General features: G+C 41.4%; 2 protein-coding genes across 7 annotated transcripts in view; one reads left to right on the top strand and one right to left on the bottom strand.

Moving 5' to 3' along the window:
- TMA16 (translation machinery associated 16 homolog) overlaps positions 1–1653 on the top strand; it is a 31187-nt gene extending 29534 nt beyond the window's left edge. For all 4 annotated transcript variants that reach the window (XM_069593357.1, XM_069593358.1, XM_069593355.1 and 1 more), the window contains exon 7: positions 1390–1653. In XM_069593357.1, coding sequence (XP_069449458.1) covers positions 1390–1570 — 181 coding nt within the window. In that variant the 3' untranslated portion in view covers positions 1571–1653. The remainder of the gene's footprint in view (positions 1–1389) is intronic.
- Positions 1654–5409: 3756 nt separating this feature from the next.
- MARCHF1 (membrane associated ring-CH-type finger 1) overlaps positions 5410–24636 on the bottom strand; it is a 138279-nt gene continuing 119052 nt past the window's right edge. For all 3 annotated transcript variants that reach the window (XM_069593353.1, XM_069593354.1, XM_069593352.1), the window contains 2 exons: positions 18619–18766; positions 5410–9515 (listed from right to left, as the gene is read on the bottom strand). In XM_069593353.1, coding sequence (XP_069449454.1) covers positions 9217–9515; positions 18619–18766 — 447 coding nt within the window. In that variant the 3' untranslated portion in view covers positions 5410–9216. The remainder of the gene's footprint in view (positions 9516–18618; positions 18767–24636) is intronic.

Raw genomic sequence — 24636 nt, 5'->3', positions numbered from 1 at the left:
AGCAGCAAACTTGATGGCTCAGAAACCCATTCCCAGACTGTTTGCAGCCCCTCCTTCTGGAGAAGTTGGTTGGTGGGAAGGGAATCATGAAGAACCAGGTGACTCAGTGATCTCTCTAATAGTACTCTGTGACCAGAGAGACCAGTGAGTAGGATTTCCAGTTTTTAGTTTTCAAACATAGATTATTTTTCTTTAGAAAATAATTTTTATTTTCTCAGGTAGGTCATGTTGATCAGCCTGAAATTTTAATTGAAATTAGATAAATTAAGTCCATGTTATTTGAAACCCTTAAGCTTATTTTATATTATTATACTTCTGAATTTATAGAAAATATTTAATATTCATAAAATCTCAGCTCTCATAAAATTTATTAGTTATATATAAGAAGTGGTTCACTTTTTTAACTCATGTACATGTAGTTATAAGTACATGGAGCATAAGATTTTTTTAGATGTTAATTTTTTTGCCTGTAATATTAAGTAGTCAGATATTTAAGTATTCTCTTCATTCAGTAAAACGGTAGATTCTGCCTCCTCCAAAGAAAGCCAAAAATGAGAAGGAATTAGCATAGACTATTAGTATTTTTATCTACCTGGAGTTCAGTTCTCAAAACAGTCTTCATTTTGCTCCCAAAGTAACTGAACATAGGATTGTCACAGAAATGCTGAGGTTGAGAAACTGGGAGTTTTCTGTTATGAGAATTGTTTGGTTGCTGAAACTTAATTGTGACTTACCATTGTGTGTGAAGAGAAAAACCTTTTCTGACTCTGCATTTTGGAGATTTTCCAGTGTGGTGTAGTTCCTGCTTTTGAGATTTCTTGATACTGTTATGTCCTGATAGAGGGAAGTGTTCAGGATAGGGATCATAAAAGAAAGGAACAGCCTCCTTGTAACTTCTACCTAATGTTTTCCTGCATTGTTTTGAAAGTCTTGAATACGTGAAATTCCCTGGGCAGTTAACTGCTATTATAGATTAATGGGGCTTCCCTGGTGGCTCAGATGATAAAGAATCTGCTTGTAGTGCTGGAGACCTGGGTTCGATCGCTGAGTCAGGAAGATCACCTGGAGAAGGAAATGGCTACCCACTCCAGTATTCTTGCCTAGGAAATCCATGCACAGAGGAACTTGGCGGGCTACAGTCCATGGGGTCGCAAAGGGTCAGACGTGAGTGAGCAACTATAACATAATATAGATTAATGAGAAACTGCAGTAAGTATGGAAAATGCAAACCTCAGTTTTGGGGACATTTTTTTTTTCCTGATGCATTTATATTGTTTCCATCTAGTACATTGGAGTCTGCTGTAAATTTATAAACTTTTTTCTGCATAGTTTTGAATATTGACTTCATTCCCCACTTCACCAACTCTCTGCATTCTCTCTTTTGTCTAGGGAATGGGACTTTGATCTGAAGAAGTTGCCAAACATTAAAATGAGAAAAGTCTGTGCTAGTGATGCGGTGCCCAAGAAGTGTAAGAAGAAAGCTGTGACAGCTGTAGACAGAGATTTGGGGGAGTTGGAACTGAAAGATGAGTCCAGTGACACAGACGAGGAAATGACTGCGGTGGCTTAAGTGTCTTTGCTTGAGTTGAAAATAAATAATTTGAGAACTTCAAGTTATACTTAATTATAATAAATAATTGTCTCAGCACACGAGTTTCTTGTTTTATCTTATATTTTCAGTTTCAAAAACAGTGTGGCAATTTTTACTTGAAAATGAATGTTGCTTTTCATTTACATTAAGTTATTAGCATAAATAGAAGTACTCTGCAGAATCCATTTAATTTAAATTTCTAGGTTTGGGAGACCAATATGAATGAGAACCAAAATGTTACAATTTTTTTAATAACATGTTGACTTAGAATCACCTAATATCACATTTGGGGGCATAGGCTGTAGCTATTTTGCTAGAAGGTTAATGTGGGTACTTCTTGAGTAAGCAGTGATGACAGCAAAACTGCCTTTTAGCAGTGTTTTTCACTGTTCTTCCTGTTACACATCAAACCTGTTTTCTTTCCTTATAAAATAGGGAAAATGTGATACAGAATTTATATACACTTATGGATTGTACATTGCTGTTATTTATTATCTTTGACCCAGAGTTAGGTAAATGGTTAAAGAAGAACCACCAACTTATTCTTATGTGGATCTCCTATTACTTAACCTGTTATCTAGATAAAGGGGATAAATGATTTCAGGTTGGCTAGTTCTGTTTGTATATTATCTTTTACTTTCTCATTGTGAAAAGTATTAGGTTTTATTTGTGGAAACAGAACTAAAGATTAGAGAACTAGTTATTTCAGTTGTCTTATTTCTTCTGAGAGAGGTTAAATTGACATGTAAACTCAGTGTTTCTAGCATCATGGAAAACATGACTGTGGTAGAATGTTCTTAACAGAACTTGTTAAATGCAAGTTTCTTCTGGCCTGTTTTCTGAAGAGTGCAGTGAAAGTGCATTTTCAAGGGAAAAAAATTTTGTATGAGGTAACCAGGTATCAACTGTCTTGTTAACAGCTTTTTCACTTCAGAAGGTTAAAAATAAAACTTATTTTATAATTTTACGTAAGGTTCTTATTATTTAATGTTTGGTGATTTAACTAATGCTGACTTGCTTTGGCTTTAAATAATCCATGCAGAAGTATGGTTTTATGGTTATATAGTAAGTTCTTATGGAGAAGGCAATTGCAGCCCACTCCAGTACTCTTGCCTGGAAAATCCCGCGGATGGAGGACCCTGGTGGGCTGCAGTCCATGGAGTCACTAAGTCAGACACGACTGAGCAACTTCACTTTCACTTTTCACTTTCACGCATTGGAGAAGGAAATGGCAACCCACTCCAGTGTTCTTGCCTGAAGAATCCCAGGGACGGGGGAGCCTGACGGGCTCCATCTATGGGGGTTGCATAGAGTCGGACACGACTGAAGCGACTTAGCAGCAGCAGCAGCAGCAGTAAGTTCTTATCTCTTTGGTCATTGGAAAATTTCCTTCTTGGGGGAAGGGAGTTCATTTTTTGTTTCAAAACGACTACAAAAACTGAGTCATAAATTACAGTAAAGAGAATAAAAACTGCTTTATCCAGTCTGGTATTTAAAAAGCATTACTGTTGATGCTTAGAAAGAAATACTGTCTTATTTCACAAGAATAACTTGTGAAAATGGCAGAACATTGTCCTCCAACATTTATTTCTAGTTTTCCTATGCTATCAAAACAGAAAATATAACAGGCTGTACTGCTTGGAACCAGAACAGATAAGTACTTGTTGAGTGAATTTATGACCATAATTGTCATGTCACTCCTGGCTAGACCAGGGTAACCTAAGAGATCATTTGTCTTTAGAGTAATGCTCCTAAATGGTCCCCTTAACCATTGTGTATGGAACATGCTTTTTCTTCAGTGATGCTTGTCCCGTCCCCTTTTCTTTCAGTATTAAACCTTTGAGAGAGAGCTTCTCTAGTCCACGGACATGGAACCAAGGAAGAGTAACACTTTGCTGGCACTTCATCGAAAACTTGGGGTGGACAGATAATAAGTGGCAGATGGCAATATCTTAGACCCTGCAGGCCAGATGCAGTGTCTGCTGCATATGCTCACATACGTGTGTGTGTCTCACCACCCGATGGAGATGGAACCCGTCGTGGCCGCACTGAGGTAGGCCGCAGCCCAGGCTTGGCCTGCTTGCTGGAGCTGGCCGATCCCTGGTCTAAACCAGCGAGCTGGACTCCACGGGCTTGGGCTTATGATGCATTTCTAATCTCAGCCACTAACTGCTGTCTGTAGCTGCTATTCCTAATGCCTGGCGGCTTCCTTGCCTTGCAGACATTGGTCTCTCTCTGGGACTCTTTTCACCTTGAATAGTGTTTTCTACTCTTGTAATCCTTATGCTTCAGGACAGAAGATTGAATGGGTGTCCTCTTTGGCATGTTTATTTGATAGGGTGTGATTTTATTTTTGACCCCAAAATAATTTTAGGTTCACATTAAAATCAAGAGGAAAGTAAGAGATTTCCCATATACTCCCTAGCCCCACATGCATAGCCTCCCCCTTACCAACATCCACCACCAGATGGTACACATGTTATAACTGATGAACCTACATTGACATCCAGCATGTTTGGAATGAAATTCACGTTCTGTACCATGGCCAGACTAAACAACCACCGTGGCCCGAGAGGCCTGAGGTGCTCTGATTGCCTCCGTCCTCTCCACATGCCCCAGGCTGGCCTCGTTGCAGACGCACTGTCTGCCTGTCCTCCCCTAGGGTGGCCAAGCCATGTCCCAGGTGGGGACAGCTTGGTGCCCCCTGATGACCATGTGTGTCCTCTGAGGCCAGGCTGGCTCACGGCGTTCCTGAGCCTCAGAAGAGTGCTGTGTGGTCTTCTAGAACAGGAGGGCGTGGGGTGCTGTGCGGAGCTCCCACAGGGTACTGCATGTTTGCCCCCCTATTTTCCAGGGAGTAAGTTAGCACCCCAGGTCTGAGAAACTATGGGACTCCCTTCTCAGCCTGCCGTGGCTGCAGGCTGTGAGACGGCTTCGCTGCACCATGGTCCTGGCTTCTCAGCGACAGGGTGCCCCTGCCTTATGCAGTGTCACTGCCTCATGTGCCCCTTTTCTTCCTGTGCCTTCCCTTTGGGGCAAGACTCCTGAGGAGCTGGCACCTCTGTTTTCTTTTCCTTGTGTACCTCTGTAAGGGGCAAACTGTCTTAAACTCTAGCACAGACTTATTTGCCCCCTGGCTGGATCTTGCTGCCGTGTCTTGTTCAGGACACTGCTTCCTGCCCTGCCATTTCCCTGGGTTAAGGAGTCTACCCCATCCTTGCTGCCCTTGGTATCTCTCACAGCTCCCAGTTTAGGTCACTAGCTAAACACTCAGGGACAATGATTTATGATCTGGGTTTCTTTGTTGTAATTTGGGAGACTGAGAAGACAAAGGCACATATTCAGTTTGGACAGAAGAATGAACGCATCCAATTGGACCCTGAATTCAGGCTTAAAAGTTGGGGCATCAGGGGGGATGATTTCTTCACTGATAACTAACCCTCTTAGGTTTGAATTAGAGTCCCTCTTTTAGTTTTTATTACCTCTGGGTAGGAAAATACTGTTACATCCTTTTGTATATCCAAGCCTTATTCATCAGAGAATCTTTTTCTGGATTACATTCTGATTTTTCTTTTTTTTTTTTTTTCTTTAAAACAGTTTGAAAGTCTGTGTAGATTACTTTCATTGATTTTCTCTTATTAACGCACCTATTTAATCCTTTCTAAAATGCCATATGTTAACCTATGTTGGCCTTAAAATATGTTCAGACCCTGCTTTAAAACCCAGACCATTGCAGAATCAAGAACTCAAGGCTGTTTGAATATTACAGATTTGAAGAAATTCAGGTAAATTAGGCAAAAAATAAATCACAACAAAAGTTTGGGTCACTTATTTAATATACAAAGTCTTTTTTCACAGGGAATTGTTTTCCTTAATTTGTCTTATCACGAATAATTCACAAAACAGTAAATCGTTAATGCAAGAGAATTAGGAAAAACCAAAAAAGGTACAAATGCTCAGTCCCCAAAATTGCACACAGTCGACGCTTTTCATTTGTTTTAATGCAGTTTCTGATGGGCTTTCTTCAGATGTGGAGGAGACACTGCAGCCCAAAATAACAGTACTTCCTCTCAACTGTATTGATATGTAAAATAGCACCTTTGGGCTGACATAAAAGAAAAGAAAATTGCTTTCTGTCTAATTAAAGTGTAAGTCCTGCACAATTGTATGACAACTACAATAATGACAATGTTAAGTCTGAATAGCTCTACTTTGTTCCAAAATATTAATTGGCATGAAAGGAAAGGTGAACTGTGTCAGGCAAATGAAACACTCTTCCCCACCTCATCTCCATGACAATTAGAATATGTTAGTGATGCCATTGCTCTAATGGGCTAGTTTTCCAGCCAAAAATATAGATGGTTCAGGGACCTTTTGGAAAACAGATTATGCAGCTGTCTCTCTGGGACTGTAATCCCATGAACAGCAGCTCAGGATGAGATTTAATCCTGTGGCATTTAGAAGACTCCTTTACTGTGTACACCTGTCTTCCCTCAGTTTCTCCATTGTTTTATATCCCAAGTTGATGGGAACATCTTTGTTTTGTTTGTACTTAAGCTTAATTGCCTTTTGGGCTTCACTTTAAAAAAAAATATGGATTGCCTTTCTTTACAATTTAATATTTGAGCTTATACAGTAAAAGTGGCAGATCTTTTAAAAAATTAACAGCGTAAATGGCAATGGTAATACCACAGAGTCATTATAAAAAGCCAAGGTTTTAGTAGAACTATCAATTTATTCTTCAATTTAAGTCCTTTGTTTCAATTCCATTTTATTTCTTACATAAGCAGGTAAACATGCTTCAAAAAATTGAAGAGCATTCCAGAGAGCAGTTTTTCTTTTTGAAGGGTATATCCAGTCCACAGAAGTATTTTCACAAAGCCACACCCAGTCACTGAAAGGTCAGAGACCATCGCCACACAGTATAAAAGAAAACAGTCAACACTAGGTTTTAAATACACAGTTATTTCAGTTGTTTGAACCTTCAACAGCCATTATGGGAAAACTCTTTAAGGATTTAAATTCGAGAGTTCAGGGTTTAAAAAAGAATAGCAGAGTAATTCTGACTTTTAACCTGTTAGAGAGCTCTCTATTTTCTCATTTCAAGAAAGTCAAAGCCTATTCAAGTTAATTTTGAGAATTTACGTGTGGTTTTAAAACACCGTGACCTCTTTTACCATTAATACAGTAATGCTTATCTATATTTTTCATTCTAGTGTTCAGTGTGCCCCTAAATAAACCAGGCCTCATGTGAGCCAATCATCTTCCAGTGTGCTATGAGCCACATACTTACCTATCTTTCTAAAGTTTGGGCAGAATTTAAATGGTATTTTTGGTGTAAATAATCCTTTTCCTTACAGAGCAGAGGACAGAGAGATCAACGTTCTTTGTTTGCTGGTGACAACTTTGTTCCTCAGGAGCTTGTGAAACTGTTGCCGTTGCTAAACCTCAGTAGACATAGATTAGTAAACTGTTTAGGAAAGTTATCAAGTGAAATGAATCACGTTTAGTCCCTTGGGTGAAGTGCCATGGTTAAGTCACCCAAAGCTTCATTATCCATGAATGTATATGTCTTAAACCTTGAAGATGGAAATTAGAAAGTTAATACAAAGTCCAGTTTAAGGTTCATATATTTTTAATTACACCACTATGTTTTTGTTTGTGCAGAAATTTTGGTCCAGTTTAGTTGCCTCAAGTTTTTTGTTTTTTTCCTGTGCCTTCATTCAACAAGTTTTAAGAAAAATGAGCTTTAAAAAACCTCGTTTGCTGCCCAACTGAACACTTTGACGTTTTTCTCATGTATATACAGGAACACACACACACCACATGCACACACAAAGTTGACGCTGTTGACCTTTGCTGTATTTCTAAGAACTGGGACTATTTGGACTCAGTGTCAGCCACTACTAATATCATACCATCCTTCTAATCAGTAAAAGGTTATCTCTCTTTCCTTTTTCCTATGGTAGCCTATGAGGAACAAGCACACTGACAGTTACAAAGTACATCAATGTGATACCCAGATTTGTGCAATGCGAAACCCATGCTTTGGTTCTATGGCCATCATGGTTGCCTTTTCACAATAATAACAACAGCTAGCAAAAATAAATTACCTTGTTTCACGTAAGAGATCTCTCTTTGACAGGCCACTATATTTATAATCATTAATCTAGCTCACTGCAGTATTCATGCTTCAGGTTTACATGAATATGCAAAGAACACAATAATCAACTCATCTGTCAAACCTAAACAACACAATTTATTACTTATCACAGAATGTTGAATGTTTCTGCTTCCCAGTTGAGCAAGGGAAATAACTGTCAGCACTTTAAAATACAGGCTAAATGCTTGGTCATAACTACTCACCTGTCAAGTTGACACCTTATGTGGATTTTAAAAAGTACATTTGCCTTAAAAATTTTTATTTCCCCTATTATAAGTGCTTCATAGTAGCAAATAAGTTAATTTTAAAACTTTGTCATGGGTAGATTGCTTTGTAGTTTTTTTACCCTTTAAAAAAGAGTAACTTTCTCTAACTCTTATTAAGATACTTCATTTGATTAGTGCTTTGTAAAGTAACATTTGTGATACTTTGAATAAAAGAATGAAGTGCTGTTTTGAAAGATTCAACTTTTAAAACAGGCTTTGTCTCTAATTTTAGGGCTGCTCTGTCTAATACAGTAGATTTGAATTGAGAGTCCCTGAAAGGATGAAATGCATACTGGATTTGGAAGACTTGGTTCATAAAAGGAGATGTAAAATAACTCAATAATTTTTTATAATGATGACATTGAAGTGATAACTTGGGTATATAATTCTAAATAAAACCGAAATTCACCTATGTATTTTTACTTTTTCTAATGGTGCTACTAGAAAATTTTAAATTTGCGTATATAGCCAGCCTTTGTGGCTCACATTACATTTCTGTTGGACAGTGCTGTTTCAGAGGGTCCAAGTAGAGTATACAAGGCTTCTGTGTATTTAACAGAGCTAATTAAATCCCAAAATATTTTGAAAATCTACCCTTCATGATTTAAACATAATTTCAAATATTAATATCTTCAAATGTGCCTTGCATCTATTTTAAAAACATATACCTGTCAAAACAAACTGTACTCCACTACAGCCATAAAAACCTGTTAGCTGTCAAAGTATGAATATCAAAATACGCATCTTCCAAGTTTGCGTCTGATGTGCCTTAGGGATAATGCAGACAATTTCAAGCTTAAACCCAGATACATTTGTCATTTCCAGATGAGAGAGTTAGCATCATGAGGCCCTAGAAGAAACGCACGTTCAACTCAAGTCCTTATTCCAGAACTTTCCCTGCTACTGTGAAGACTCATAGGTCTGTCCACTCAGGCTTTCCTCATTGCCTAAAAGCATCCCTTGCACCAGTGGTTAATTGTCTCAGAAATCATTTTCCAGCTAACTTCCACATTTCCTCTTTACACTTGAGACTGTTTCATGGGATCCTGGTCATTTGGTGTTTTCTTCTTTCCTTTTGAGCAAAGTAAGAACAAATGAGTCAGAAAGTGGAGAGAAGATAGAGGGTGACTACTCAGGATCACTTCTGTCATCTGTAGTGACAGGCTGGACTCGGTGACAGGCCTCCACTGGCCCCGTCACACAGGTATGAGCTCAGTGGGGCCAGCCTCCGCTGGTGGCAGTGCGGTGGTCCCTGTCTGCAGTGCGGGCACCGCCCCAGCGTCCTTGGTGTCCATGCTCACGGTGCAAGAGCGGTTCTTCTCCGCCCTCTTGGCGGTGTCTGGGCAGTTCTGCACGAAGATCACTCGGTTGTAGGCCTTCAGCCTGCGCCACAGCTGCACGTAGACCTTGCACTGTACATACATGAAGACCAGACCTCCTGTGAAGCCGATGGCCACCACAACCAGCTTTGTCCAAAATGGCCATTCGAGGACACCTTTCAAATAAAAGAGAATGTTATCACTGAGTCATTATTGATAGATTTGGTTATTTTTACCCCCTATGGTTCCTTCAAAGGACCATGCTGTTGTTTGGTTGCTAAGTTGTGTCCGACTCTTTTTGTGACCCCATGGACTATAGTCCACCAGGCTCTTCTATCCATAGGATTTCCCAGGCAATACTAGAGTTGGCAGCCATTTCCTTCTCCAGGGAATCTTCCCAACCCAGGGATCGAACCCATGTATCCTACATTGCAGGTGGATTCTTTACCACTGAGCCACCGGGAAGCCCTTAAAAGGAATATGCCCGCTTGTTATCATAAATCAGAAATATATTGTTAACAACTAGTAATAATAACAAAAATTGCTTAATTGCTTTAAGTATTCTCAAGGTATTGCTAAAATTGCACATGACTTCTCTCACCTACCACTGTAATGTCTCTCATTCCTCTTACCATCAAGAACCTACTGTGATCATCAGATACTACAGTAGATTTTGATACTTGACTTCAGCATTTATTTACAGTGAAATCTTTAAGGAAGGATAGTGTACATTCTGAGTGAAAGAATCAGACTTAATCCTCTTAAGGTAAGCTATGTGTGTGGGACTGTACTACAGGTCCCTGCCCCCATCTGCATTACCTTTAAAATTAAAAAAAAAAAAAAAAAGCAAGAGACACAGAAGCTGCTACATCTCACCAGAAAGAAAAAATTCCTGGGTACAGACATGCATAAGATTTAGGGTTTCAGTCATTTGTTTTATCCATCTTATATTTTGTAACCGACAACCATCTCTTTCTTAGGCACCAATGTTTTCTCTTAATTTCCATCATCATAACTAGAAAGGGACTTTCTTTCACAAAGAGTTTGCTGTAACAGTATTTAGGCCATGCATGATTATAAGTGTGTAATAAATGATGGTCAGGAGACCACATCTTGCCAACATTAGAATGGTGTGGAGGATTTATCTGCCTTCAATCATGTGAGAGGCTGTCAAATAGAAGGGTGGTTGGAAACCACAGTATAGGGGATCAGACTTCATTTACCTATAACAGTGAGTAGAGTTATCGGAAGCATCCTGCATATAATAATGACATATACTTTCAAAATAGACACTGTGCCTTGTTTGCCTCACGCTGATGGCTTTGCCTTATTCTTCACTCATGTCTGTGCCAGGAGAACAGAGTCTGGGCACCAGCAGCTCCCAGCTGGGCAGGGGAGGGTGTAATTGGGTTCCCTGGGCCACCGGGCAGTGTCTGGAGATGATTGTTCCACCTGGTAACACTTGAGCAGGTGCTACTGACTTAGTAAGTCGAGGTCTGTAATGCTGCTCTGTCACCAGCCTGCAACGTGTAGTAGCACAGCAAGTAGTTTACCTAGTCCAAAATGCCAGTGCTGCTGAGGTTGGGAAGCTCTGTTATAGAAGATGATCACTGAAGCTTCTTTATTTGGAAAATTGCAGGGAAGATTCAGTATACAAATTAAACATCTTGGAGTTCTTTAAGTTTAGAAGGATTTTTGCTCTCAGTTATTCCATTAAGCAGTAGTCTCCTTGTTTAGAAAAATTTTAACCACAGGCAAGCTGGAGATGAAGTGTGCTTTGTCTCATTTTTAGGGAAATCCCCATGCATGACATCTCACTTTCCCTCTGATTTCTATTCACACTGAAAGTTAAAACTGCTTGGATATTTTCCCCTCTGAGCCTCTGCCCATGATATTTCTTTTCTCGAAATTTTGCTTCTCCATTTCTGTGTGTCTACCTGTCCCACAAACCTGAATGGGAAATCATTTCCACCCAGAAATAGATGTGCTCACTCTTTCATGTTATTTCTCACACGTGTGGCCTGAGTCACTCTGACGTGAGTTATTCTCTGCGACGCCATCATCTTGACACGTGCAAGATCTGCGTCTTCTTGGTCCGTGTTTTCCACACTGCCTTGCTCAGTAGGCATTTCAAGGACGAATGAACATTCTAATGATCAAAGTTCAGACTCTGACAGCTGTGCTTCCGTCTTTCCCCAGAAGTGACGGCCTTTCTTCCCCTGCAAGTGAAGCCGCGCCGTTGACGGACAGGCTGAAAAAGACTCCGTTCTTGCCCCACCTCTCCTCCCAGACCCAGTGGCCAGAGTCCATGACGTGCCTGAGAGTCGAGGTCAAGAGTGGCCAGCTGCCAGACTTTGGAGACCCTGACCCTGGTACTTTTCTTTTACAAGGTATCTCTGAAACCATTTCCTCTACTCAGGTCATTTTTCCTTTTTACTTTCCTGGGGAGTCAAAGCTCCCATGATTTCTCTAGACAAACTTTAGAGTACAGAGTATCCCCCACCCCAGAGCCAAAGCCATTTGAGTGCAAACCCATTGTCCCGATGGCCATCTTCTTTCAGAGACAGCTGATTTTTCTCTTTGCCTTTGACTAAGTGGACAGGATTTTTGTTTCCTTTAGAAATTATTGATATTATTGAGCATTATAGGATTTTACCTTGGAAAACTCATGATAAGGATATCTTAAGAGAAGATGCCAAAATGGGGCTAAATGGATTTTTTTGATGTTGTTTTCATTGGTGAGATGCATATGCTTCTTTTTATTGAGAGGCAGCACACTGTCTTCCCATTCAGTTGTGTTGGACTAGTCAGTTCTATGCTGTTTTCCATGAAGAGGAAATAATGTATACAGTAAGGAAGGGTGGAGGTGAAGAAGGGAAGCTCAGAGTAGACCCCTTGTGTAACCCAAAGAATACTTTGAAGCTGGAGCATGTACTCAAAATTGTCAAGAGCATTAAGTTGACCCTACTTGCCAGTTCAGAACAAGAATTTGGAAAATCCAGCTTCAGACAATGCAACCATCTCTTCTTTACTCTGAAGTTCAAGGATTTATGATTTATCTCTACTTCTGCCTTTGTGCTTGAGATCTTTCTTCAGGATTTTCTGGAGACTTAGAAATCAACTCTCTGCCCATCTTGACCTCTTAAGTATTGATAGGAGATGATGCCTGGAAATTCTTGAGCAAGAATTAGAGGAGCAGATATTCTGTGAACCATCATTTTCTAAGGAAATGGGAGTCTTGCCCTTCAGATACCTTCAGTCAGTTCATTCACTTTCCATATCATCATGTCAGTCCTACGAGAATGGCCAATAAATTCTCAAGTCAGAATACATGCTTGTCATAATAACTTCTTCCACCATTTTGATAACTGCATGTGTGTGATAAGATACTTGAAGGCTGCCACAACATCCACGCCATCCCAAAACAACAGACATGCCAGTAGGTTTTCCAGGAAAGGCTTTAGGTTTGTCCTGTGATACGGCATTGAAGACTTCACAAATTAGACTTAGATGAACCAAAACACTGCATTCCATCTGCCTGAAAGTGCAGTGCTACCAGAACCATAGAAATCAGTGCACAGTTTTGTAAAGAACCTGGTATTTGAAGAGCGAGTAAAAGCCCTTCAGACAAAGAGTACATTGACCATTCAGCTCATCATATACTCTGTATCTAAGGTGAGATTTTTCTAGCAAGCCAGAGAGGGAAACTAGGAAGTCCAGGTAAAAGTAACTGTATTTACAGAGCTTGAACAAAGGAGTAAATATGATGGAAGAGTAAAATCTGTAAAATTTTCTTTCTTTCCTTTTTTTTTTTTTTTTTGCATTAAAAAATTGCCCAGATCTTCCTCAATGCATCTTCCATTGAGGCAGGATCAGAAGACAGGTTGGGTTGAAGGACATTTACCCTCAGGAACCTAAGACTAGAGTTTTTCCACCCACAGGATCACTGCCACTGACTGTCTCTTTCATCTCCTTTACAGTCACTATTTCCTTATTTTCACTCTCAGAAGCCCCCCTTTTCCTGGCTAACAGCCAGATTCTAAATGACTCATACTCATATTCAATTTCTTTATAAATCAGACCTTACTAAGATTTCCTTTATTATGGTTAATGGCTTCACAAAGGGTGTTTCCTTCAAGAACGAAGGGATTTTGCACAGGGAAATAGCCCATTTCACATATTTGCAGTCTTCTCCTTAACTAGTTTTAATGATAATATTGACTGTGAGTAAACATGGATGATACATGAGCTGTATTTGTGTAAACACTTTGTTTCAATTTATCTGATGCAAGGTCAAGCTCATTATGTTTTTGAGAAACAAATCCTAGAAAGAAACATTGGAGGATATTCAGTCCAACTTAGTCAACAAATGAGAAAAAGTAAGCTTTAGAGTGATTATTTTATGCACGATAACTAGTGCCTGACCAAGCCAGAACTAGACTGTGGGGGGCCTTCCAATCATTAGCCAAAGTAGGCATTTACCACTTTGAGGTCATTAACAAAACAGCATATATAGTTATGCTAAAAAGGAATGTTTAAACAACAGTGCTGAAAAGGAAAATATTAAATGGATGTCAGGGAAGTGATTTTTAAGATGCTCTCAAAGCGGATGTTAACAGCCAGTAGGGAGGTGCAGTCCACCCCTGGGTGTTCATGGAGGCTTGTGAGGGAGTCAGAAGTAAACAAAATCAATTTGCTACACTAGTCCCTCATTTCTATGCATTTAAATGGTCCTGGAGCAGCCTTAACTCTGCACCTACAGTCTCTTTCATAGATAACATGAATTGCTTCATTTTCTTGGCCTTATTTTTGTGATTTGTTTTCAGCACACAGATAGTACCCTGAAGCATTCTTCTAGAATACGTAAAGATAAAGCAGGGGGAGTAACTGTTCCCCCAAATTAGAGTTGACAACATGGATAATTTAGGATGTTAAAGTTTCAAGTACCGTGTGTTTTTGTTTTTGCCTTTTTCATCACAGGAAATAGAAAGAGAGGAATCTGGAGCATGATGCATATTTAAGCTAAAAGGACAGTCACTCAATATACAAAGGACTTTTTCCTGACAGTCCTGTTATTACAGCTCAGAAGATGTTGCTGTTTTATATTCAACTTCCATTCTTGTTAAAGAAGGGCAATTTGTTCTTCTTCAAAGGTTTTTGAAGGTTTTCAAGATGGATTTTAAATATTTTAACTTTTAAATTATGCAGTTTTTTTTCCCCAAAACTTTAAAAGCCAGTTCAGGATCAGTTCTCACAGTTCCAATGCCAAAGGAAGATTAATAACAACTCACAAAGATGTCTACACCACCTGATAATGTGTACTTTGGGAAGTCAGGTGTTACATACAATTTGAACACAAATACAGAGAGCCTTTTACAAAAAAAAAAAAAAATACTTTTACAAAAGTCACCTCGGTCCCACTTGAAATTATTGTCCCTCTAGCCAGTGACTCTGTAGGAATAACTACGGAGTCTGGTTCATGATAAAGATCTTGCTTCCTAATTCAAAAAGTCTGAACACCAAAGATAAAAGCTATCTCATTTTCACTTGTTTTTAAGAACCTGAAAATAATGTTTACAAGTATATGGTAGAAAACTGACCTTATATACCGTGTGTATAAATATTGATAGATAGATACAGGTGTTGGAAAGCTGATCTTTGATTACCATGCATCGTTTTCTGTTGGGAAATATGGCTGATAACCCTGGGGGATAGTCCACTGGAGACTGTGGTATGAAATCCTGCATCCTACCCAGAACTGAGAAAGGGAAAAAATATTTTGCAGAAAAAGTCTAAAGAAAAGAAAAAAGTAGAAAAGCTTGTATACAAAGAATTCACCCTCCTACATGACTGGGTCCCTTGTTGGGCTCCAGATACAGTGCTCAGCACCTGGGATGTGCTGGTGAGCAAGACAGACATGCTGACCCCGTCAAAACTCAGACTATTAAATGCCCAATCACAACAGGGTGTGGGACGTCTCCTGGGGGCAGAGCTTCTCAGCCTGACTGCACAAGAGGATCATGTTAGGGCTAATTAAGTGTAAACCTCTGGGAATTGAGCTCGACGCTTTGTGGTGGTGCAGACGCTGCACAGGTGATTCGATGGGCAGCCAGGCTGGGGTGGCGGAGGATGTGCAGGAGCACGTGTTCCCCATGCTCAGAGAGTGTCAGCGTCACACGCCTTGCTGGGATCCACCCTCAGAATCTCTGAGTCACAGGCCCAGCGTGGGGAGAGGCAGGAGTCTGCCTTTCTAACAAGCACTCAGGTGATGTTCATGCTGTGGGCTTGGGGACTGCATTTTGAGAGTTGCTGAGGTAGTAGAAATTATTCTATCTCAGGGAGCTGATCTGGGTTTCTGGGAGGGAGTGAAATTTAAAGTCAACTTAAGGGACAAGGAAGTATGTGATGACGCATGAGCATGAGAGTTGGTGTGCAGAGTGGACACAAAAAGCTGGGAGGAAATGTGTCCCCGAGACAGAGGAGCAGAGCAGCTCTGGGAGCAGGTCTGGGGGTGAACCAGTGTTCAGCATAGCTGGCTTCAGCCAGGCCATGGGGTCAGCATAGCTCCTTGCCAGAGTCCTGGATGTGTTTTGAGAGTCATGAATAAGCAGGGACAGAATGTGGTCAGATTTTTGTTTGAACTTGCTGTGATTATGTTTCTGGACATGTGTTGAAGGTAGGCAAACTAGAGAAAGTCTTGCAAGGAGCAGTTGCAGTTTTGGAGTAAAAGAGATGCTACTACCTGGGTGTAGCAGTGGGGAGGGAGAGATACAGATTTCAGAGGCCTGTGGGGCAAACTAAATAAATAGGACTTGGTGATTGATGTAAGCTGGAAGTGAAGGGGAGGAGACGGCAATGAAAGCCAGGTTGCATTTTGTTACTAGGGGTTAGCGGTGTCATCGCCATAGTGGTCAGAGTGGGAAGTGGTGGAAGGGTTAGGAGTTTGGACACACTAGTCTGGGTGCCTGGGAGACCTTTAAATGGAGAGGTCGGGAGGCAGGCAGATGTCTGGTTGGAGATCCGGGGAAGGGCGTTACCGACACAGAAACAATATCTGGGGACAAAAGGACACCCAGGAGGACTCGAGAGGGACAGAAACAGGAGACCTGGGTCACGGGTTTCAGGGCTGAAGCCGACAGTCATATCCAACGGGAAATAAACAAACACTATCCGCTCACGTGTCAGAAATGGGATTGAGGAAATGAGTTAAGAGAGAACTTCTGAGCAGTCTGCATGTGGATGACATGAGGGTCATCCTCCTGTTCATCTCCTTCCCCTTCCTTGTGGCTGGGCGACCCCACGGGGGAGACCCTGCAGGCTGAGACAGCGGACCTGAGCAGGGTGATCACTGGGACCCTGAGTCAGACTTCAGGCTAGCTTCGGTCCAGCTTGCAGGTCTGCTCTAGCCCGCGAGGAAGCCCTCCGTCCCTGAGGCCGTAGGGGACGGTGAGATGGTGCAGGGACAGAGCGCGCCTCTGTTCTCACACGCACGCACACACACACACACACACACACACAACTGCAAGGTCTGCAGAACGGCCAGTGTCGGCAACCATGGAGGACATGGGCTTAAACAAATTTTCTCTGAGGGGAGCGATGGGGAGAAAGGATAGTTAGGGGGTTGGGGAAAGTCATGTACGCACTGCTACATTTAAAATGGATAACCAACAAGGACTCACTGTATATCACAGGGAACTCTGTTCAGTGTTTTGTGGCACCCTGGATGGGAGGGGAATTTGGGGGATATGTATATGTATGGCTGAGTACCTTTTCTGTCCACCTGAAACTATTACAACATTGTTAATCATCTATATATCCCCAATATAAAGTTAAAAGTTAAAAGAAATGTCTGAAGCTTCCCAGGTGGCACTAGTGGTAAAGAAGCTACCTCCCAATGCAGGAAGCATAAAAGACAAGGGTTCCATGTCTGATTTAGGAAGGTCTCCTGGAGAAGGAAATGGAAACCCACTCCAATATTCTTGCCTGGAGAGTCCCATGAGCAGAGGAGCCTGATGGGTTATAGTCCATGGAGTCACAAAGAGTTGGTCACAACTGAAGTGACTTAGCACACACACAAAAATGTCTACTCTAACTTAGAGATGTGATAGATATTCTAAAGTTGGCCAGCTCTGAACAATACAGCTCTGAGCAACGCAGTTGCATATGAATTGTATACACATGAGTTATCACTGATGCACAAAACACTCCCCCCACAACTTGCCCTCTGACCCAGCGTGTCCCTGCCCCCCCCCCCCCCCCCCCGCCAATTCCCTGCAGCACACACACTCTAGCTACACACCCGGCCTCCTGGGGGCTCTGGGGTCCTGGTCCTTTAGATCTCAGCCCTGTTCTGATGAGAAGCGGCACCAGGAGCACAAGAAGGGGACTCCTTCTCCCCTTTGGTCCAGACAGAGAAACACAGAAGAAAGAAACCTCTCCTTTTAAAGATTCTTTTCCTCCTTCCTTCTTATTGCCTCTCATCTTTTTCTCTTTCACTCTTCTTTTGAAGGAGGTGCAAACTTACAGTGCTATCATCTGAGCACCTTCTCCTTCCAAATTCACCCCTGGTTTTACGTATGATATACATATCTCCCCCTGGGGGAGGCTGGGGAGCACCCCTCACTGTTTTACCAGCTTTGATTTAGGCTACTGGCTAAAGCCAGCAGAGCCTGTTGAGAAACAACTGGGTCCCTTCACAGGTGAAGATAAGCAAGTAATTTTTGCTCCTGTTTTGAATGACCTAACCATTTAAAATGTTAGACTACGCTGCAATGATTTTAAAACATCTTTCTTCAGACTTGATATCATCATTCACTATCAAACTTAGTGTGGTAAAAATTTCAAACTGTAGTGTTAACCCACTCTATAAGATTATAGTGTGCTAATTAATGGGCTGTAACACAGCCTCTACTAACTGCCCTCTTATTCATGTGTTACAAGAAGCCATGAATAGAGTGAATTAAATAAAAGGAAAAACATTCTATTTTTACAGTTATTTGCCTTTTCACATGGGGCAGAATTGGATCTTTATCAGCTCCTGAATAGCTTAAAGTGGTGTGTGGCATCTGTGGATTTCTCCCCCGCTAAGGTGGACTTGATAAATCTTACTTTGGTCAGTGCTTTGTGGTCAGAGTGTTCATCAGTTAGGGAGCTGGAGGAGACTCAGCTGCCAAAACAGGGAGCTGCTGTGCACATGTGCTTTGGGAAACAGCTCCAGTGCACATCCCTGGGTGATGTCACAGGATTCAAGCCAGAAAGAGAAAGGAGACAAACTCTTACCATTATCATTTCCCTGCTTGATCTCCTCTGCTGTCCGATCTATCAGCACGTACAAGGACCAGACCACGCAGGTGATGGCAATGACATGGAAAGTGACAGAGCAGAAGATTTTCCTCCTTTCGCTTGTGGTCATCTGCAGTTTCTCCCACTGCAATCACAAACCAATTACACACAATTGAATCTCCAATCAGGAAATTTTGCTCCCCATTTATATCCCAGGCCTAGGTCATGAATGGAGAGAAACCATTATAAAGTTGCCATTTTAGATGACACTAAAATATTCAAACAAGTCTTCATGTTTGAAAAGATCTACAATCATAAACTATGGAGTTATAACTTAAAAAATACATAGTAAAACAAGAACAAAAATATTTTCCTATTCTCCAAATAAATAGTTCCTTGTAGTTTCCTTTTCCGTAACATGAAGGGCACAGTTTTAATATTATACAATTTTCAAAAACATTTGCTATTTTTAATAAAATGATTGTTTTAAATTAAAAAAAAAAAAAAAAACATTTCGGTTCAGGTTCCTACAGATTACTTCTCTGTGGCCCTAGGTTATAAGCAGTCATACATAGTCTCCCCTTGGATGAGTACGTACCCTGACACAGTATTGCATTCTCTTTTTTAAACTGGAGTGTGGTTTCTTTACAATGTTGTTAGTTTCTGCTGCACAAGGAAGCGCATCAGTTGTGTGTACACGGAGATCGCCTCCCTCTGGGACCTCTCTCCCCTACCGCGTCTCATCGCACCCCTGCGTCTCATCGCACCCCTGCGGCTCATCACTGAGCACTGAGTTGAGCTCCCTGTGATGCATCGCAGCTCCCCACGAGCTGTTTGACACATGGTGGCGTATATGTGCCAGTTCCCATCTCCCAATCCACCCCACCCTGCCACCACGCCCACAGCTCTGTCCTGTGCATCTGGGTCTCCATTCCTGCCCTGCATGCGGGCTCATCTGTACCCTTTTTCTAGATTCCACATACACCCCAGTGTTCACTGTAGCACTCTTTACAATAGCCAGGGCACAGAAGCAAGCTAAATGTCCACAGACAGATGAATGGATAAAGAAGATGTGATACATCATCTATATAATGAAATATCACTCAGACACAGCAAGGAATTAAATTGGGTCATTTGTAGAGACATGGACCCAGAGTCTGTTATACAAAGGGAAGTAAGTTAGAAAGAGAAAAACAAATGTCATATATTAATGCATGTGAATGTTGCATTCTTAAGTGTAAATTTACCATTTGAATGGCTGAATTTTATCTGTGAGAGAGTCAACATCTGTCACAACTCTCCTCCTAGAAGACACAGTTTATCCTCCAAGCAATGGAAGAAAGTCAGCTGGAGCCCCTTGCAGCGCAGTCTTGCTTTCCTGCGGCCACCATCGCCACCGGCACTGTCCCTGAGGCGCGCTCCTCAGGAAGTCGAGGGCCGTTTCCTAGTCGGCGAGAGCGGGAGGGCTGCCACTTTCACAGCAGGAAGGAAGCCAAGGTGTGTATGAGGGAACGTGTCCATGATTTATTTTGAAGTACCAGGCCGTCAGATGACATTTTTACTATCAAACAACATTTTAATGCCTTGACAGTTACAGTATCACTTCATTACCGTGTTAGGATTTGATCTTTACTTTTCGTCATGTATTTCTATAGGAAAATCAAATCATTATGATCTTATGAGATCATGATTTTTTTTCAGCAACTCATGTCTGTTTGCATTGTTTTTTAAAAAATTGAGGTATAGTTGATTTATATTGTGTTAGTTATAAGCAAACTAATTCAGATATATATATGTATAATATTCTCTCTATATATATATTTAATATATATTCTTTTTCAGATTCTTCCCATTATAGGTTATTACAAGATATTGAGTATAGTTCCCTGTACTGTACAGTAAGTCCTTGTTGATTATTTATTGTACGTACAGTAGTGTATATATGTTACTCCAAAACTCCTAATTTATTCTCACCTCCTCTCTCCTCTTCGGTAACTATAAAATTAATTTCCATGTCTATGAGTCTATTTCTGTTTTGTAAATAGGTTCATTTGTATCATTTTTAGATACCACATATAAGTGATATCACATGGTATTTATCTTTCTCTGACTTCACTTAGTGTGATACATCTAGTTCCATTTGTGTTACTGCAAATGGCATTATTATGTTCTTTTTATGGCTGAGCAGTATTCCATGTATATGGAATATTTCCATATATATATGTATTAGTTCAGTTCAGTTCAGTCGCTCAGTCGTGTCCGACTCTTTGCAACCCCATGAAGCGCAGCAAGCCAGGCCTCCCTGTCCATCACCATCTCCCGGAGTTCACTCAGACGCATATCCATCGAGTCTGTGATGCCATCCAGCCATCTCATCCTCTGTCTTCCCCTTCTCCTCCTGCCCTCAATCCCTCCCAGCATCAGAGTCTTTTCCAATGAGTCAACTCTTCGCATGAGGTGGCCAAAGTACTGGAGTTTCAGCTTTAGCATCATTCCTTCCAAAGAAATCCCAGGGCTGATCTCCTTCAGAATGGACTGGTTGGATCTCCTTGCAGTCCAGGGAACTCTCAAGAGTCTCTCCAACACCATAGTTCAAAAGCACCAATTCTTCGGTGCTCAGCCTTCTTCACAGTCCAACTCTCACATCCATACATGACTACAGGAAAAACCATAGCCTTGACTAGACAGACCTTAGTCGGCAAAGTAATGTCTCTGCTTTTGAATATGTTGTCTAGGTTGGTCATAACTTTTCTTCCAAGGAGTAAGCGTCTTTTAATTTCATGGCTTCAGTCACCATCTGCAGTGATTTTGGAGCCCCCCAAAATAAAGTCTGACACTGTTTCCACTGTTTCCCCATCTCTTTCCCATGAAGTGATGGGACCGGATGTCATGATCTTCGTTTTTCGAATGTTGAGCTTTAAGCCAACTTTTTCACTCTCCTCTTTCACTTTCATCAAGAGGCTTTTTAGTTCCTCTTCACTTTCTGCCATAAGGGTCGTGTCATCTGCATATCTGAGGTTATTGATATTTCTCCCGGCAATCGATTCCAGCTTGTGTTTCTTCCAGTCCAGCGTTTCTCATGATGTACTCTGCATATATATATATGTATATATATATTATATATATTTATGTCACATCTTTACTTATCTTTCTGTTGATGGGTATTTAGGTTGTTTCCATATCTTGGCTATTGCAAATAGTGCTGCTATGAATCTTTACATTTTTTATTTATTATGCTTTTGCTAAAGCAGAATCCTTAGACCTTCACAGTCCCACTGCTTGCCCAGCCCACTTCGCACGTCATAAAGCCCCATAAAGCCCTGAATCTGCCACCAGCTCTGAGACACGGGTGAGCCTCAGTCTCTCCGGGCCCAGACGACTCATCCCCTGAGACAGAGAGGGGTGGTGAGACATGATCCTCTCATTTTCCTTTACGGACAGACTAAGCCCTTGAGGGCTGGCACCATGCTAGGTAAAGCTGCTTTCCCACCTTACTGGCAAGGGTGACATGAACTGTTTCCCATGAGTGAGATATGAGTGGCTATCTACTGGGATGCTGAGTTTTTGCCCTCCTGACACAGGAATTGCCCCTTTCACCGTCATTTTCTTTTCTTTGCTGCCTGGAATTCCCAATTAATGGTAGAAGTCCTAATAGTCATCTTGCAACCTTGAGGAAAACTCTTGAGAATTAGAGAGACCTCAGCCCATCAGCCACAGCTCACCTCTGGCCGCCACGCATATGTGAGGGAAATAAAGACCTATCTGAGCCACTACTTCTCACGGCCCTGCTCCTCACTGTCAAGTGCAATTCCTGATAGAAGCAAATGAAACCTCCTGACTTCCCTTCCGGTCTGAACATCAGTGTCATATGACCACATGTTTGTGACCACATGGACTGTAGCTTGCCAGGCTCCTCTGTCCATGGGACATAGGATTTTCCAGGCAAGAATACTGGAGTGAGTTGCCATTTCCTTCTCCAGGGGAATCTTCCCAAGCCAGGGACTGAACTGAAGTCTTCTGCATCTCAGGCAGATTCTTTACAACTCAGCCACCTGGGAAGCTCATTGCTCTCTTACTGGCCAGTTAGTCATCACAGCATTTCCCATTCAGAGTCTGTTAGAGCCAGTTAACCTAATCTTGGACTCCTTCTCATCAAGCTATATTTTCTTTATTATTCTAAGTAAGTAATGGAGAAATCTTAGTAATGAAACCAGAGGAAAACCAAATGCTTCAATCTATCTATATAATTTATTTTTAATTAATCAACATCGAAATGAGAAGATTTCAGGGCTTTTTATCACTTCACATCACAGGTATGAAAGATTGTTTTTGAAATTTCATTGTGTTATTTTATTGATTTATTGTGATATTAATCTAAATACTGTGTGATTACGGGCTAAAACGAAGAAGGCAATGGCACCCCACTCCAGTACTCTTGCCTGAAAATCCCCACGGACGGAGGAGCCTGGTAGGCTGCAGTCCATGGGGTCGCCAAGAGTAGGACACGACTAAGCGACGTCACTTTCACTTTTCACTTTCACGCATTGGAGAAGGAAATGACAACCCACTCCAGTGTTCTTGCCTGGAGAATCCCAGGGACGGGGGAGCCTGGTGGGCTGCCGTCTATGGGGTCGCATAGAGTCGGACACGACTGAAGCGACTTAGCAGCAGCAGTAGCAGCATGGACTAGAACGTTATTCATTTGGCAACAGCATTTCGTGCTTTAACAACTATTTCTTGGATTGCCTCAGTATTTAATATAAAAAGATAAAAAGTGCAGGATGGTGCACAAGGGCAGCTTTACATGTTCAGATTTCCTAAATGTTTCAAGTGTTCCAGTACCATCAGTAACAAAATATTCATAACAAATCAACCCTCCGTTGTAACGTTGGCTTTGAGTGGGGGAAAAAAAATCGCTTAAAAAGTGGGTCTTTTTTAAATCTAAAGAGCGTTTTGATGAAGTGGTTGAAACGCATTCTTCAAAACTAATCAGCCTCAATAGAAAAATATCAGAGAGCTGACAGATATAAACCAAACTCCTTTTAGTTCTAGACAATAGTGGCTCTGAAGCTGTCACTTCCTAGTCTCAGCAGCGTTTTAAGAAGTGGAGTGTAACAGGACCATCAAACGTTGCTATTATACTTTGCTTTATAAATCCTCACAGGGACCAGCCAGGAATTCACCAGACAGCACACGACTAAACGCGATACCACGGCGCCCTCTTCCTGACGGTCACGTCACTGCATGTGGTACCCAGCTCAAGGCATCAGCAGAAATTTAATCCATTTCATGAAATGTTGATCCACCCACATCTTTGAATTTATATATATATATGTATATATATATAAAGACTGAATGCGTTTTGCAAGCTGCCACAGTGAGAAGTGGATCAAGAAGGCAAGGATAGAAATCTTATGTTAATAAACTTGTCACGAACGGGCAAATACTAATTTATTTTTAAGAAGCTGAAATTCAATATCAGTTCACAAAAGATTTGACAGAAAAGGGCTAATATGCACAAATGCACATAGCATCAGAGCTCCCCCTCCCAATTTAATAAGATTTGTGTGTTTATGCCCACAGATCACGTGTCTAGTGTGGGACCCACGTCCCCGCCCCACCCTGGAAGATTAAGAGACACCCTCTCGGTGCTCATTTTTAAGGAGACAGGTCTCTCCAGGGGGTCTCAGGGGAGCTGGAAGAAGTGACCAGAAACAGGCGGGAGGGGAGCCCGCATATTCTCTCAAGTGCCCAGGGCTCTTTTCCAGCAAGTCCCTGCCCTCCTCGGTCCATGCACTTTACTTCACGGGCAAAATCAGCTGAGCAGTCTTAGCGCCTCAGACCTCGCTTCCCTTTATAGGATCCCTGGGTCTCTGGCACCTGTTTTACTGTCCTTAGCCTTTGGTCCCTTATCCAGAGCCTTCAACGACAGAAAGAATTGAATAGAACTCCTTTATTCAACTTAGAAATGCACAATTAGATTATTCTGAAAAGATTTTCAAATTGGAGTCTAAA

This window comes from Ovis canadensis, chromosome 6, assembly GCF_042477335.2.
Source record: "Ovis canadensis isolate MfBH-ARS-UI-01 breed Bighorn chromosome 6, ARS-UI_OviCan_v2, whole genome shotgun sequence".
In the NCBI taxonomy this organism is placed as follows: Eukaryota; Metazoa; Chordata; class Mammalia; order Artiodactyla; family Bovidae; genus Ovis; species Ovis canadensis.
The sequence above is the reverse complement of the archived record's forward strand: the minus strand, read 5'-3'. Positions and strand labels throughout refer to the sequence as shown.